Here is a 17,232-nt window from a genome sequence, read left to right as displayed (position 1 = left end):
GTCAAACACCGTGACTCCGTCGCTGAATGGCAAGGCTCCTACAGGCAGGAGCTGTGACTCTTTGCCCTATGCATGCCCTACGATACAGTGGAGTCACTCTTAACTCCCCATGGCTGGCGATTGACTCCTAGTGGCAAATATCATGAGAACTTCCACCCCGCTCCATCCAAGCCAGCAGAGCAGGATTTCCTGGATGCTCTGACCTGGGACATCCCTTCCCGTCCATCTTCTGAGGTTTGTAGGAGATCTAAGGGGACATCACCACTCTTCCTGGAAAGCGAGCGTCAAGAGAAGATGGTCAACTCATCTTTGGAGGAGAACTGGTTGCAAGGGGCTGACAAGGGAGGGCAGGGGGGTGGGAAGCCATCGCCCAAGGTGGGGAAGCTTATGAGAAAGGGTGCATCGGGTTTTGTGAACTGCAGTCCACACCAGTTGCAAGTCAACGCAGAATGTGGGACCTCCGCACCACAGCTCATATCTATAGGGACAAGGAATGGCCCGATTGGATCAGACCCATAGTCCACCTAGCCCGCTATTGTGTTTTAACAGGATGGTGTCCTCAGCCTTGCATGCAGAAGACAAGATGCTAGGAAGACTCTGTGCTCAGCAGCCCAGGACAATTTGCTAGTTAAACATGGTGGGATTGTTGGTTGGTTGGCTGATTATTTTTAAGAAGGCTGTAAATACAGAAGCACCCAGAACAGAGTTGTTAAAATTACTGCTCTCCATTTTGGCTGCTAGCTGACTGATGGAAGTCTGAAGAGAGACAGTTGCGTTGACCTACAAAGACCAACCTTGCTAAAATTTTAGTGATTAGACCCGACACGCCGCTGTGTTTGGGGTGGGACAAACAAAGAACCTGTTTAAGCAGATGACAGGCACAAGAGATCAATATCTGTGCTTGAAGACAGTTTACGGACGAAGCTAGGAAGCTTCTGAACCGTTAGTAGGATCTGAGAGAGTTTCTGTTTTGTAATTAACGGAGGCGCTTGTCTTAATGTCAGGGACACGTGGAGAGGCATTAGCGCGTTATGCGACCTTTTGTATTTCAGCGAGAAGAATGTAAGTAATTCTTTGTATATAAAGGACGTAGTCAAACCGAGGCCAGTGTGGTTGCATTTGCTTCATTGTAGACACTTATGAATCTAACTGCTCCTGTGGCAGAGATGCATGTTATGAAAGAGAAAAGGATTTAAGGGAAAAATAGATCTGAGGGTCTTTAAACAAGGCTACGAACAGACAGATTCATTGTAGCAAAGCAAAGGTGCCATTCTGAAATTCATCCCCAGGTTTCTGGATGAATTACACTCAGCATTTGACAGCACCGTGAGTAGATTGTTTCATATTGACAAGAGAGTGATAATTTATAGTCAGGTCCAGATTTTTGCGGTGCCCTAGTTCAACAGACCAATTCCTAGATCTTTTAGAAAAACCTCCCCTCGTGAATTAAAAATTGTCAGGGATGGAACAATTTACTCGGGTGGTGGTGGTGGATTCTCCAATGGTTAATTGCCTGCACCGAGAAACATTGAAGCCTTATTTCTAGTCTGAAATAAGTTCCTGCTGGAGTGTGCAAATTCTCAGAATTTTGAAACCCCGAGACAGAGAGAAGCGGTCTCTGACCACATCTGGAAAGACTGCTTCCCCATTTTGGATGATGCTAATTTTGGTAGTTAAATGTGTTGTTGGTTTGGTGGGGGGGGGTTAGATGGATTTCGAGCATGCCCTTAATTTAATATTCTGCCGCAACAAACACATTGCAATTCATAGAGGGCAGAAGGGACCGGTAGACTGTCCAGATCTACAAGGCCATTAAAATTTCACATTTCCCCCCTAGTAACTAGCGTCGGACTAATGCCTCTTCCTGGACGGCAGCCAGTCTTGGCTGAGAAGACATCAAGCGATGGAGAATTCACCACTTCCCTCAGGAGTTAGTTCCAGTAACTAACCCCGCCCCTCCCCACTGTTAAAAATTAGATCAGGGTTGGGTTAGTGCCTAAGTAGGGCCCTACCAAATTCGTGGCTGTGAAAAACGTGTCACGGCCTGTGAAATCTGCTTTTCTGAACCGCGAAAATCTGTACGTATTGTCACCCGTACTTCTGCACTGCCTTCAGAGCTGGGTGGCCAGAGAGCAGTGGCACAGAAGTGAGGGTAGTATGGTATGTGGGGGAGGGCCCTGTAGTCACCCCCCCCCCCGCCGGAGCCAGCCCAAGACCCCTTTAACCTCTGAGCACTGAGGAGAAATACAGCTAGGGGACCCTCCAGCTGCTAATCCCGGCTGGGCTGCGGAGGGTTGGGACTTCCTCTTCTCCTGCACGGGATGCTCCTGGGGCTGGGTCAGACCCCCACCCTTATACCACCGTGACATTTCAGATGTAAGTATCTGAAACGATGACTTTTCAGATTTTTAAACTCCCAGCACTGTGAAATTCATCAAAATGGACCGTGAATTTGGTAGGGCCCGGTGCGTAAGTGTTTCTACCCGGTTGGCCACCCCCAAAAGTTATTTTAAAATTAGACACGTAGAATAACCCTGCGCTACCTGTAATAGACAGTATGCAATGCCTAGGAAATCATAAAAAGACACCCAGCCAATGTAACTATGCTCGAGAGCCACAGTGGGTAAGGCAAGAGCATTTATTGGATCAACATCCACTGCTGGAAGAAAGGAGCATTCAAACTAGGCTGAGGAAGGTAACCAGAGCCCCGTAGTTAAAACAAGGCAGGGCAGGTTGTTAAGCAGTTTATAAAGGAAAAGTCACACGGGCATAACAGAAATTAGTAAAAGTCTTAGGGTAGAGGCAATTATAAGGCGTGTGGGATTTTCAGAGGAATTGCTTATCATGCTTGCTGGGTCAGACAAAACCACACCCATAGAAGTACATTTACTGCAGCAACATTGCATGTATACGACAGTGATGCTGTTCGTCTGTTTTGGTAGGAACAACCTCTAACTTGACTTAAAGTTGAGCACGTTAAACCACGAGAAAGTCAAATGCAACTGTTGCTGCTCTCGGCCAGAGGTTTCCTCTTGCTCCCTTCTGACCAGAGTCGGGCCAGGCTGGATACATTTTCTGCCTTTACTGCGTACGTCACAGCAAAGACCGTCTTCCTTAAGAGACGCCTTTGCTTTCTCTTCAGGGACTGCTAACAGACTGAGGGCTGCAGTTCTAAAGGTGGCCCTACCTGGCTCTTTCTAAAACACTCCCACTTCATTCTTCAGCATTGCTGAGAAAAACGTACTAAAACTGCCGACCCAAAAACAGGCTCTGAGTAAGAACTCTCTCACCTCAGGGGCACAACTTAATCATAGTTTCAGCTCAGGAAAAAAAAAAAGCACCCTCATGCCTTGTTTAATCCACCTTGTTACATTGATCGGGGGGGGGGGGGGGGGTCTTTTATCCAGAGTTTCCCTGCAGCCACCTCAACCTTTGGGTGTTCCTCCCCAGGACAGAGTTTTGAAAGGTTGGGTGTGGTGGGGAAGAATGTGGACGTACTTCCTAAGAAATCCACCTCAGACATATCCGTTTCCTGTTAAAGCAGTTCTATGCAGTCTCACCGTCGCACAGAAATCTTTGCGTTTCTACTACAATGTAACACAGAGGTATTAACGCTAATTCAATAAGATTGAACTTAGTTCAGTCAGGATATTATCTGTCTGTCCCCGCCCCAATCTCCTCTCAGGAGACCCTGCGCCACACCTCAGCTGTGCTTGGAGTTAGAAAGTTTTTCCACGGGCTGCTAACTACGCCGCTTTCTCCTTGTCCTGCCCTCAGTGGCCAAGGAGAACACTCGCTCACCACCTTTCGTTTCAGCTGGCACGCTACCAGCTTAATTAAAACTTGTTAAACCCACAGCTGATTTTAACTGAGGCCAGGTTTCCAGTCAGCGTGACCGCTGGGCAGAAGTCATGAGGAGTGGGACATTGAAGGGCCATACCCGAATGCCTATTTTTAGCATTCCAGCTAACACTATACTCATATGCACTTCGGCATTTTTCCATCAGTAATAGGACCTGCGTCAGTCTGGGGCAGCAGTTGCCAGCTAGCGCCAGGACAACGGAGGGCGGATGTGCACAAAGATGGGCTGAAAGTCAGTTTTACTAGTAAAACTTAGTTTAGAGCAGGCTGCAAATAGGTCTCGGGTTTAAATTTTATGAGGGCACGGTGATGCCTCCCACCCACCTTGGAAGGAATGCATCCCCTGTAGGGGGTTTGCACTGGCCTAACAAGCATAGCCAGCAAAACTTGCAGGCGATAAGATCGGAACCACATTGTGGAATGGAGTCTGGCTGAAATTTGCACACCGCTCAGTGTCTCTGCCTGTATTAAGACAAAGCTGGAGAGGAATCGCACCAAATATTTGACAAGACCGTTCATGAAGCAGGCCTGGGTTGGGCGACACTTCCTCCCATTTGAAAATAAAAGACAAGTCTCGCCTTTGTCAAAATGTTTTGGAGAGGCGTTTTTGAAAGGATCAAGTCAAGGATCTAAGGCATTCGAAAACACTACTCTTATGGACAATCCATTTACCCCCAAGCCTTTCGCCCACCATAAACAGTCATTAATGAACATTCAGGCAACAAAGAACAAGTAGATCTCGCCAATCCATCCACTTCCAGTAGAAACTGCTCTGTTGGCATTTGAGATATTCAATTTTATGAACGCCCCACTCACCGGTTAGTTTGGAAAATAGGGCGATCGACTGTATTTTGAAATTTAAGCTCATCACATTGGGAGGAAAAAGTAAAAAGGTTTATTGACCCAAGACTGAAAATTTGAAATCCCCCTGGTGTCTGATTTAGGGCAGTAAAAGTTTTTGAACTTAGAGGGATGCAAAAACCTTTCCCCAGCAGCTTTATTTAAGTCTCATCTGTATTTCAGTGAGAAGTCAACTTTACCAGCCCCTGGGCCGCCCAAGAGTTCGATTCAACTCCAGCTCCTGTGCTGGAGAACGAGAATTTCTCTTGGCCTGTGTATCACATTGGCAGAGGCCCGCCTGGACGCCGGCCCAAGTGGTGTCTCTTGCTGAATCTTGCTCACCCAAATAAGGACTGACCTGTCTTTTCAAGCAAGATTTTTGTCTTACCGCAAAAACTCCTCCATGCTACTAAAAACCATGGCGTGTGCGATTGCCCTGCACCAGAGAGATCAGCTGGTTTAAATGGGTCGGTGGGGAGGGGCTGAGTCAGAGACCACCTCATGTTTAGGTTGCGAGTTCGAACCCAGCCCAGCCTGGGAGCTATTAGGAGTCCTGGTGACCCCTGTGAGAAAAGAGTTGGTATTAGGACTGTCTACTGGGCTTAAGATTAAGTGGTACCCCCTCCCCCCATTAGGGGTACACAGAGCATGCTGGCCAGGCAGTGGGGGGAGACCTCTTACCATCCACAGAAGGAGGATACAGGGTTCCTTTGGATGCTCAAACCCATGCTGCTCTCCACGGGTTTGTGGGGCATCAGAGCACCTTACGGAGGGAGAGTTAGCTCTCGACACAGCCCCAGGAGGCAGGGAGGGGTTTTACAGATGGGGAAACTGAGGCACAGAGACATGGAGGCCAATATTTGGAGAAAGGCATCCACAATCACAGGCCAACCTGAGCACCTGTAATGAGTCAACAGGCCTTCTGGGTGCTCAGAATTTGGGGGTGGAAGGCTTACAGCACTTCCATGTGGCAATAACATTCCTCTCCAATTTGAACTCGCACAAGAGACAGAGCAGTAGGGCTGGCTAACCCACTAGGCCCCACCCCTCAGCCCAGAGAGACTCCTCCCACAGCCAGGGATCAAACCCAGGAGTCCCACCTCAATCCACAGACTATGGTGGCTTTGCCAAAGGCGGCTCATTCGCCCCCTCAGCATGGCAGGAAAGACCCGGCGACACCAGGAGTCTGTGCAAATTCCTTTACTGACACCCAAACTGCACACAACGTTCACAAAAAGTGCTCTTCAGAAAAATTAGGGGGGGAGGAAGGGAATTAACTCAAGTCTCAACAGCCAGTTTCCCTTTGAACCGAGGAAGCTATGGGAGGCGGGGGACTAGCCCCTCAAAAAAAGTTTTTTCCTTTTTAAACTTAAAGATTTGTGTTCAGTCCCCCCTCGGGGTTCACATTCTTGGCTTCGATCAGCAGCGAGGAGAGGGGGGACTGGGTGGAGTTTGGGGTCTCTGTGCAGTACGAGGTAACTTGGGGATACGGGCAAGATGGACACCTACAGGAGAGAGGAAAGGTGGTCAGACTCTGAAACCGAAGCCCCTGTCGGGGGGGTAGGGGGGGGAAGACCACACCACTCAGGAGAATGAGCTAAACTTAATCAAGGTCTGTTCCCCAGCGTGATGGGGTGAGGCCAGATCGGATAGGCCAGTGCCCAGCCCAAGTCTGTATCTGATCTAAGCTACCGGCCCCCCCCATCACTTGGTGGCCAGCTGGATTATTAGTGAGCAGAAGAGATCCGCTCACCCTGCCATGCCAGTCTTTCCATATCAAGCCACTGGCCCCTGACGCCTTCCCCTCCCTCGCAGGGTCCTTACCAGCTGGCAGCTCTCTGCATCCCCTCACTATTACGCCAGCAGGGCTGGAGCAGGGTCCCCCCCCAGGCTCGGGTGTTGAAGTCTGCAGAGAGAAACCCCAGGTTAGCGACTCCCCCGCCAGGCCTTCCTGCTTCCGAGGGTGGCCAACGAGCGGCCGCTGCTGTCGAGGTGAGAAGAGGACCCCAGGGCTGTGGGCAAGGGGCTGATTTGGGAGCCTGCTGGAGCCAGATTGCCCACCGTGATGCCACGCTTGATGGTCCAGAGCCTTCTGGTGGCAATGTGAGCCTAGTGCAGGTTTGAGGATAAGCTGCCATCTGATCTCCTTCGGTCAGCGTGGCCATGCCACTCGCACCCTGTCTAACCCTGCAGACGCTGGCTAATGGGGCTTGCCATTCCTAGGGGCACCGTGCCAGGATGGTTGGCACATCGGGTTTCACCCAGTGCAGGTCCTGACTAGTTCTCTCCTCTCGCTCTTCTACCTCCAACCACGCCCTACAGCCAGGGGGCATGGCGCTCGCTGTACACACATGCCGGGTGGATCCAGGAAGCGCCAACTGCCGGGAGCTGCTCCCAGACAGAGTTGGGTGCCATGAGAATGCCCCACAATTAACTGGTTTTTGTACAGCTGCTTCCTGGCAGCACTAGATTTTGCCACGCTGTGGCACCAGGTTACGCCCCCAGTCCCCTGCCCAGAGCTGGGCGCTTACATCCACAAGCTGTCGCTGGATCTCAGGTAGTGGCTGGGAGGGACCCTCCGGAGCGGGGGCAGCCGGTTTGCTGGCTTCCACCGCTGGTTCCTGAGCGGTGGCCGGGGTGCTGGCAGCAGGGGTGTCCCCCCCAGCGGCGGAGCTCAGAGCAGGCTGGTCTTTGGAGGCGGTAACGGTCGGCTAGGGTGGAGAGATCATAAGGCATTTCATTCACCAGTGTGTCTTGTCTGAAGACCACCTTGCTGCCTGTAGGCCAGCCCAGCTGCTGCTGCGCCAGGTGAAACGGACCCAGGAGTTCAGGGAGGCAGCACGTAAGTGCTCTGGTTGGACTATGGGGCTAGCGCCCCCTGCTGTTCTCTGGGGCGTAATGATCTGTCAGTGCTTGGAGCAAGAGACTTAAGCTAGACTACGCGTGAGAGTTAGGTCAACGCAAGGCAGCTCACGTTTATCTAAATGTGGAAGCGTCTACGCTTCAATATTCCTCCCGCCGACAGCCACCTCATCCGCCAACCTAAGTCCACCTCCACGAGCGGTGTCGTGTTAAGGCCGACGCAGTTAGGTCAATGCAGAACACTCTGCTGCTTATCAACTTATCAGGGTTGGCAGGGACCTCAGGAGATATCTAGTCCAACCCCCTGCTCAAAGCAGGGCCCACCTCAACTAAACCATCCCAGCCAGGGCTTTGTTAAGCCGGGCCTTAAAAACCTCTAAGGATGGAGACTCCACCACCTCCCTAGGGAACCCATTCCAGTGCTTCACCACCTCCTAGTGAAATAGTGTTTCCTAATATCCTAGACCTCCTCCACTGCAACTTGAGACCATTACTCCTTGTTCTGTCATCTGCCACCACTGAGAACAGCCGAGCTCCATCCTCTTTGGATCCCCCTTCAGGTAGTTGAAGGCTGCTGTCAAATCCCCGCTCACTCTTCTCTTCTGCAGACTAAATAACCCCAGTTCCCTCAGCCTCTCCTCATAAATCATGTGCCTCAGCCCCCTAATCATTTTTGTTGCCCTCCACTGGCCTCTCTCCAGTTTGTCCACACCCCTTCTGTAGTGGGGGGACCAAAACTGGTCACAAAACTGCAGGTGTGGCCTCACCAGTGCGGAGGGGAATAATCACTTCCCTCAATCTGCTGGCAATGTCCCTACTTATACAGCCCAAAATGCCATTAGCCTTCTTGGCAACAAGGGCACCCTGCTGACTCCTATCCAGCTTCTCATCCACTGTAACCCCCAGGTCCTTTTCTGCAGAATTGCTGCTTAGCCAGTCGGCCCCCAGCCTGTAGCAGTGAATGGGATTCTTCCTTCCTTAGCACAGGGCTCAGCTGTTCTTGTTGAACCTCAAATTTCTTTTGGCCCAGTTCTCCAGTTTGTCTAGGTCACTCTGGACTCTATCCCTACCTTATGTCGACTGTTACTGGCTTTCAGGAGCCGTCCGTCAATGCAGGGCATTGACGGGACAAATTGATACGAGCTCTCCTGAAGAGGACATGCCCCACCAAGACGAGGAGCTAAGCTTAGAAATGCACGAGCAATGTAATTACTGCAGAGGCTCTATGTGGATATAAGTTAGGTCGACTTTAATTTTGTCGAAGAGCTCAAACCATGACGATTAGTGCAATGCAGTGGTCCCCAATGCGGTGCCTGTGGGCATCATGGCGCCCATTAGGGCATCTATGTGCGCCCACGTACTGTCCGGAGCATCTGCCAAAATCCCGCGCCAAGCAGCAGCAGCATCCAGAGGCATTGCTGCCAAAACGCCACTGATTTTCAGCAGCGATGCCTATTGATATTGCCATTTCTTGGGGGCAGTTTGGCAGATGCTCGCCCGCTGGCCAGGTCTTGGTGGCTTGTCGTCCGCCAGACGAAAAAGGTTGGGGACCACCGGTGTAGCGCTACTTGCATGGGAAAGGAGTGCCAGATACTAAGGTGGCTGGACATGAAAGCCAGACAAATTGCTGTGGAAATTAAAGCACCCAGGGCGCGGAACTAGCGATTGAATCCAACTTCCAAAGGGAAGGGGGACATTCTTGGCCTCTCAACGGCTTTAGATCCTGATCGGCCGGCCTTCCTGGGAAGACGCTTTAGTTCCTGGGCTCAGTACAGGATGAAGTTTAATGACTCACGATCCATATACCATGTCAGATAGATGATCCCTTCCGGCCTTAAAAATCTAAGTCGGGTGAACGCGGGCGCTTCAGAGCGCCCGTAGCTAAGGCCTTGGTTCAGTGCTGACTCGGGGGAGGGCACCACCCACTGAGTCACCCACACAGGAGCACAGGCCCAACCTTGTGTTAACTTCCTTGATCTGATAAGGCCACAGCCTAACAGCTGGTGGGGCTGCAGCCTACTGGAAAAAGGCTCTGGTGGCCTGTTCCCGGGCCAGGGCTGTAAAGGCAGCCTGAGCCGTTGGGCAGAGGATGATTCTCCATCCCTGGAGAATTTAAATTGCCTCTGGCCTCAGATACGCTCTAGCTCAAGCTGGAGTTATGGGGCTTGCCGCAGAAGTTGCTGGGCAGCATTCTGCGGATGCAGGAGGTCAGAATTTCTCCCCTTTCTACCCTCCTGTCTCTCCCCAAACTGGAGTCCCAAGTACCAGGGCAGGCACACTTTTTGGCCTGAGGGCCTCATCAGGTTTCCGAAATTGTATGGAGAACTGGTTAGGGGAGGCTGTGCCTCCCCAAACAGCCAGGCATGGCCCAGCACCTGCCTCCCTATCTGACTCCCCCTGCTTCTTGCCCCCTGGGGACCCCTACCCCATCCCCACACACCCCCATTCCCTGTCCCCTGACAGCCCCTGGAGACCCCTGCCCCATCCCCACACACCCCCATTCCCTGTCCCCTGACAGCCCCCTAGGGACCCCTGGCCCCATCCACACACACACATCCTGTTCCCTGTCCCGTGACTGCCTCCAGAACCCCTGCCCCTGACTGCCCCCCACCCCACCCTGCCGACCCATCCAACCCCTCCTCTCATTCCTGACTTGCCCCTCCGGGATCCCTGCCCCCTAATTGCCCCCGGACCCCCTGCCCCTGACTGCCTCCCCGCTGCCCCATCCAACCCCTGCCTCCTTCCTGACTGCTCCCCTGGAACTCCTACCCCCCATTCAATCCCCCTGTTCCCCACCCTCTGACAGCCCCAACCCCTATCCACAACCCCATCCCCTGACCACCACCACCACCCCGAACTCCCCTGCCCTCTATCCAATGCCCCCTCTACTCCCTTCCCCCTTACCGTACTGCCTGGAGCACTGGTGCCCAGAGCAGCAGGACAGGCAGTTGCACCGCCCGGCGGAAGCCAGTCACACCACGGCACAGCACGAGGTCAGGCCACAGCTCTGCAGCTGTGCTGCCCTAGGAGCTCGAGCTGAGGCTGCAGGGGACGGCCCAGGGGCTAGCCTCCCAGGTAGGCACTCAGAGACTGGGCAGAAGGGTCACACAAGTTGCATGTGGCCCGTGGGCTGTAGTTTGCCCACCTCTGCCCTAGTACCCAGGTACAGCCAAAACCCCTGAGCCATGTGACTGTGAGAGGGGCCAGTTTAGTGCCAGTCTTACCAGCTACACTAAGATCCCCACGTTTAAGACACTGAAGAGCTGGGATCTAAGTAAGTCTTTGCACTTTTAACACTGGGGGTTCAAACTTCATTAGGTCCATCTCTCTCACGTACTTCTCTGCCCCCACCCCACTTAAGCGCTACAGCTATTTTAAGGTGGGAGGGGAAACGCTACCCCTATGAGGTCAGGCCAGTGCTACCATCTCCATATTAGATGAGGGAAACTGAGCTACGTAGTAGCTAAGTGACATGCTCACAGTCACACAGCTGAGCACAGCAGGACTTGAATTTCAGTCTTCCAAGACTCGGGATGGGGTCCTAACCATTTGGAAATCCCAAGCAGCTTATTCCCATTAAGCTTAGGGTTATAGGCCCCCTATCCCATTACAGCTTTCAGTTGCTCAGAGATCATCTCTCACCTGTTGCGATCGGTGGGCTAGATTCTGGACCCCCCTGGTTAACTGCCTCTTCTGATGCCTATCCCAAAATGCCCTGCAGGGCCACTCAACCCACTATTTCCCCATATGGCAGGCATGTGTACACAAACACAAACACACACACACACCCACCAGTTGCCCTGAGCTCCCCTGTCTGAGAAAGGGGTCGAGTGGCCATGGTTTTAGGTACCGAGTACCTGCCACCAAGGAAGTGCCCACCCCAGCTCTCACCTCTGCTGCCGCCGGCCGGGTGCCAGCTGTTTGCTGCCGTCTGCGCTGGAAGTAGGGCCGGTTACGCTGGCGCTGGGGTTCGGGACGGATGCCATCTGCCGGGCCTTGCACCACTTTGGTCTCACCGTCGCCTCCTTCAGTGGTCGGTTGTTGTGGTGGGCGGGGGCGGAAGGGTCTGGATCGGGTGCGAGGGAGTGAAGAGGGTTACGAGCCGGCCTCTGCAGGGCCACAAAGTCTAACCTGCTTTGGCTGGACTCCCAGAGAACCTTTTACTAGCACCACTACTCCGTGCCGAGAATGTGAATGTGCGACCGGCAACCTGAGCCCTCTGAATTAGCCGGACTTCCATTGTATCCATGGAGCAGCAGCTTGCCTGGAGCTGGGAATGGGACTCAGGTGTCCTGGCTGAAAATGTCTCATCCCTGCTGATGGAAAACTGGGTTTTGATTAAATGAAGGTTTGACAAAAATATTGATAGTTTCCCTCGAAACTGACTGCTCAGAAGCCCAAGAGTTCCCAATTCCACAATATTTCAATTCCTGAAATGTCACAGCTGCGCCTCGTGGGAATTGTAGCTTGGCTGCATCGTGTGTCCATTCCCCTCTATGGTCTGACTCCTTGAACTCCATCTCCCATAATGCACCACCCAATCAAAAAGCAAGTCCAAGGTGCATCATGGGAACTGTAGTTGGGGGGGTGTCTCATGCTCCTGTTCATACTAGAAATCAAGATGCGCCATGGTCTTGCTTCTTGGTGAGGCAATGCATCATGGGAGAAGAGATGGTCCAGGCATCTTGATCACAACTCCATCTCCCATGCTGCATTGCCTTGCCTCAGAGAGGTGACCAGGGTGCATCATGGGAGTTGTAGCCTGACCAGGAGAACAGGTGCGTGAGGCACCAGAACTACAGTTCCCATGATGCACCATAGCAACATTTCAGAATTAAAATATTTCGGTCCCCCCCCGAAGATGCAAAATGTTCAGTGGAGTCATTTTCTGACCAGTTCTTGTCCTGATTCGAGCAAGTCTCTCAGTCACCGGGAATTCATTCACTTCACACACTACTCATCCAGACCCAAGGTTTCAGCTGCCCACACTATCCGGGGGATGGAGGGGCGTAACTAGCAGGGTGCCTCAGGTACCATCGACAAGTTGTGCCACTGACTATGACAAAGTAATACAACCCTCCTAGTCTGGATGCAGTTATAGTGGTATAAAGGTACTTCCCTCTAGACAAGTATAGTCACCTTTAGAGCAGAGTCTCTCTCTCTCTCTCACACACACACACACACACACACACACACACACACACCCCCAATCAAAAGTTATATCCTAGTAGAAACCCTACACAGGTAGCAAGTGGTGCTAAGTGAAGACAAAGGCCTAGTGCTGTTGGGAAACCTTTTCCAGTGGTCCCCAACCTTTTCGTCTGGCGGGCGCCAGATGAAGGACTGTGGCAGCAGTTGAACATCTGCTGAAATGCCGCCAAAATCCAGCGGCGATGATGCCTCTGGATGACGCCGCTTGTCCACTGAAATGCCGCCGAATTTTGGCAGATGCTTGACCGCCGGCCAGGCCGTGGGAGCCCACAGACGCTGCGTTGGGGACCCCTTCCCTATTCCCTAGAAGGCTCCCAGATACAACCAGTAGGGTACATGCAGCTCTAGCATTAAGATCCCATATCAATTACACTGGTATTGATGCCTCCACAGCTAGGCCAATGACTGGCCTCACGATTAGTGGGGGGCCAGCATTCGTGAGAATTACTTCCCATAGACTAGAGGTCTCTTTTCCAGTGCAGCTTTGGCTATTGCTCCCTAAAAAGGGAGAGATATCTGGCTCACCTTCCATTATGCAGAGCCAAATTTAACCCACAGCTTCCAAGAGACCATTGTTTTAGTGCAACAGGGCGAACCTCAGTTCCCAGTGTCCAAACAGCAGCTACGTGCACGATGGGAGATGGCGCTTTCAGATTGCTGGTCCCAAATCACTGCTTGGGATACTTGCAGATACCCATCTGTTAATCCCGGTCTAGCCCGGGGAGGCTAGACAATTTCCTGTTACGGTTTTCCACCCCAGCCATCATTATTCCAAGCCGCTTTTTTCCCGAGCCAGGCTCAGGCCGAGCCTCGCTGCTTTCAACTGTGCGAAGGAAGGAATCAAGCTTTGATGACCTCTTCTAGCAAAATCACCTGCTAGGACAGCGTGGAAGGGGACAGTAACTGGGTGTTCTGCTCCTGCTATGGTGGCCCCACAAAAAAAGGTTTCCATATCCCCACTGGGGCAGAGATTCGGGATGAGATTTGGTTCCTTAACCCCCAATGAAAAGGGGGTTTTTGAGTCCCACCTTTGACAATCCTCACGCTTAATTTAGGAGGCAGATGGATTGCACAGGCTTGGTTTAGAGCCAATTGGGAGACTGGCCCACTTGAGACCTCAAAGCAAAAATCGGGTCACTGGCAGCTGTGGGAAAGGGACCAACAGCACAGCAAGCCAGCGAGGGATCCTTCCCCGCATTCAGCGCCAAGGCGCACTCTCCCACCCACACTCCTGCTCTGCAGTGGGACGTCCCGCTAGCCAGAGGAAACTGGCCTCTGCACGCTTACCTGCGGTATCTGGGCCGGAAGCGAGGGGCTGGAGCTCTCTCCCCAGCCTGGGCTGGCGGTTGCTGGTCTCCCTCTGGCTGGGTGGCATCTTTAGGTTCTGCGCCTTCCGTGCCCTATGGCAAACATAACTGATGACAATCTTGTGATTAGGGTGACCAGATGTCCCGATTTTATAGGGACAGTCCTGATTTTTGGGTCTTTCTTATATAGGCTCCTATTACCCCCTACTCTGTCCTGATTTTACACACTTGCTGACTGGTCACCCTACTTGTGACGGATCTGCCTCTAAGAAGGCAGACGAGCTATGCTAGTGTCTGGGAACTCTGTCATCTTACAGGCCCGAATACTACCCCATCGGGCCTGGGATCAGCTAGCAGAGACCAGGCTGCTTCCCCCTCACCTGCACCGGCTGAGCTTGCTGCTGGACTGGAGGCCGGGGCCCACGCAGAAATCTCCGGCGGAAGAAGAATGGCAGAGGGCGCCTCCTGCGAGGCGGCTGCTGCATGGCGTCGTCGGCTCTCTCCCCCTCGCTGACCGGCTGGGCGGCCCCTTCCACCCTGGTGGCGTCCTGCGGCGGCAGCTGGGTCTGCCGGGGCCTGGGGATGAATCTGCGGAAACGCCGGCGGTTGGGGGCGTAGCGGCTGCCTTTCACCGGCACGCCGCCCGGGCCGGTGACGTTGGCCGCCTCGGCGCCCTGCAGCAGATGTGAGGAGACAAGCCCTGAGCCGGGGCAGAAACAACCCCCTTGCCTTGCCCCTGCCCCAATCTTTGCCAGCTCCCCTGCACGCATTGGCCTGGCCTTCCCGCCTCACCTTCTCTCCTTCCACAACATCGAATTCCACAGTCTCCCCATCGCCGACGCTGCGCAGGAACTTCCGAGGGTTGTTCCTTTTGATGGCTGTCTGGAGGCGGCAGCAGAGAGAAGAGATTGGGGGGCCGGGGTCAGCTTGCCCCAGGAGATGGGTGAATTTGAAGCTACATCCCATGGTCCCTGAGACCGATGAGAAGCAACGGCTCCTCCTGCCCAGCTCTTCACGTGGAGAGCAACCTAATCCAGGAACAAGACCATCTCCATGCTCCCAGTTCGGGCCAAGCCGTTGCTTGCCCCATGGTGCTAGAACAGGAGCGGGCAAACTTTTTGGCCTGAGGGCCCTACCCGGTTTTGGAAGTTGTATGGAAGGCCGGTTAGGGGAGGGGGTCCTGGCCTGGCTCCCACTTCCTATCTGCGCCCCCCCACCACCGCAGGGGTCCTGCCCCAACCACACCCCTGCTCCCTGTTCTGACTGCCCCCTGCCACCCCATCCAATCCCCCTCCTTCCCGACTGCCCCCCCAGGACACCTGCCTGCATTCAACCCCCTATTCCTCCCCCCAACCACTCCAACTCCTTTCCACACCCCCGCCCCCTGACCACCTCCCCTGCTCCCTTACCACGCTGCCTGGAGAACAAGTGGCTGGCAGCACTACAAGGTCAAGTCCCGCCAAAACTTGAGTGGCCCAAAAGGGTCACTGCCCACCTGGAAACCGACGGCACTACCCCAGTTCCGCCTCCTCGCCCTGCACTCCCTCAACCCTGGCAGAGCAGAATTGCAGCTGCTGGGCCCCAGCTGCCTCAGAGACCCACAGGCTCACGAGCCACTCGGGGCTATAATTCGAGTGATCAGAGAGGTGGAGCCCCATTATCCCCAGGTGCACCCGGCAAATGCTGCTTCTCAGAGAGCAGGCCCAGGAACAGAATGAGAGCCCGGGAGATAGCTGTGCTTGGTCGAGGGCATGGGGAAGGCCTGGCGGGTAACTGGCACGCCAGGTGCCAACCAGCTCCCGCAACCGACGAGAACCACTTCCTGGAACTGACCCAAGGTCTTACCTGGTGCACAAAAACATCCTCCTTGGTGTCGTTCCTGCAGGGATGGAGAGAGTTTGAGTGATCCCGGCTCCATGCCTGGCACAGTAACATGGCCCATACACAAGTCGCCAGACAAGGCCCTGCATAATCCTGCCTCTCCCTCGGTTAGGGCCCACCATCCCTGTGCTTTCAGATTTCAGCTGCCAAGCTTCCCCCACCCCCCCACAATCCCCATACCCTCCTGTTCCCTGCTCGAGCAAGGCACTGGATCAGGTGGGATTTTACAGCGCTAGGCAGCATCTGTCAAAGCCTCCAGGTGCGGAGACAGCACCACAATGGATGCATGAAAGGTCTCCATCTCTGCACCTAAAACGGAGGCCGACCCAGCTACGTCGCTCAGGGCCGCGAGAAAGGTCACGCCCCGGGGTGGCACAGCACTTGCACATTTGAGGCAACGGCCCAGGTGGAGCGTGGCAGATCCCGGCAACATCAGGAGCTCAGCGCGTCCGAACACCCAGCAGAGGGCATTGTGTCGCAGGCAATGGGAGCGTGACAGAAGAACTCAATTATATCTTGGTTGAGTAGGCCTGCCCGGGGGAGGGTCAAGTGGGGCACCAGACCCCGGGCACCACATGGGCCCCCTATGAGAATAGTATTGTATAGTATTGCAACTTTTTTTATGGAAGGGGCCCCCAAAATTGCTTTGCCCCTGGCCCCCTGAATCCTCTGGATGGCCCTGTGGCTGAGTTCCTAAACCTCACACCCCACTTATTATACACCCCAGCAGAAACTGAAACCCAAATCCTCAGCTGGAGGGGGCGGGGTTCATATTGATGCCAGCTGAGGATCTGGCCACAAAGGCAATTTGCCAAGGCCAGATTGGGGTCTAAGCCCACTTGAGATACTGCCACTTGTGGCAGGTTAATACAGAATCTTTGCAGGTCAGGGATCAAAGCAAGGACTTAAGCAAATAAAGAAACACCCAGTCTTCAAGCAGAAGAATATCAGCCAAGAGGCAACACTGCCCTGCCCCCAGCATTTCCATGAGGTGCGAACACTGGTCATTTCGCTTCCGAGAGAAGAATTGCACTGCTGATTTTGAACAACAAATCCCGAATAGCGAGGTGTTTAATGAACTGTCCCCCGCACCCCATTCTGGCTCCACAGCCCGGATTCTTGAAGAGTGTTTTTGACCGTGTAGGACTACAGCTGGTTTAGCCTAACCCGTAAAAAGCATTGGGGATATCAAGGCTCATCTTCGCTGGATGCCTCTGTGGAGGACCACATTAGGATCTCAACTGGTAGAGAGCCCAGCGCCTTTGAGTTT

General features: G+C 53.4%; 1 protein-coding gene across 1 annotated transcript; it reads right to left on the bottom strand.

Annotated features, from left to right (window-relative positions):
• Positions 1 to 6,534: 6,534 nt before the first annotated feature.
• On the bottom strand, positions 6,535 to 16,075 carry YBX2 (Y-box binding protein 2). Its single transcript, XM_050933322.1, is given in 8 exon segments — positions 6,535 to 6,588; positions 6,590 to 6,607; positions 7,233 to 7,412; positions 11,455 to 11,629; positions 14,062 to 14,174; positions 14,462 to 14,755; positions 14,874 to 14,963; positions 15,927 to 16,075. Coding segments are annotated over 8 exon segments (993 nt in total). The 5' UTR covers positions 16,017 to 16,075; the 3' UTR covers positions 6,535 to 6,555.
• Between the last annotated feature and the right edge of the window lie 1,157 nt (positions 16,076 to 17,232).

Source organism: Gopherus flavomarginatus, chromosome 23, assembly GCF_025201925.1.
Source record: "Gopherus flavomarginatus isolate rGopFla2 chromosome 23, rGopFla2.mat.asm, whole genome shotgun sequence".
NCBI classification, from domain to species: Eukaryota; Metazoa; Chordata; order Testudines; family Testudinidae; genus Gopherus; species Gopherus flavomarginatus.
This window is presented reverse-complemented; position numbering and strand designations above follow the sequence as displayed.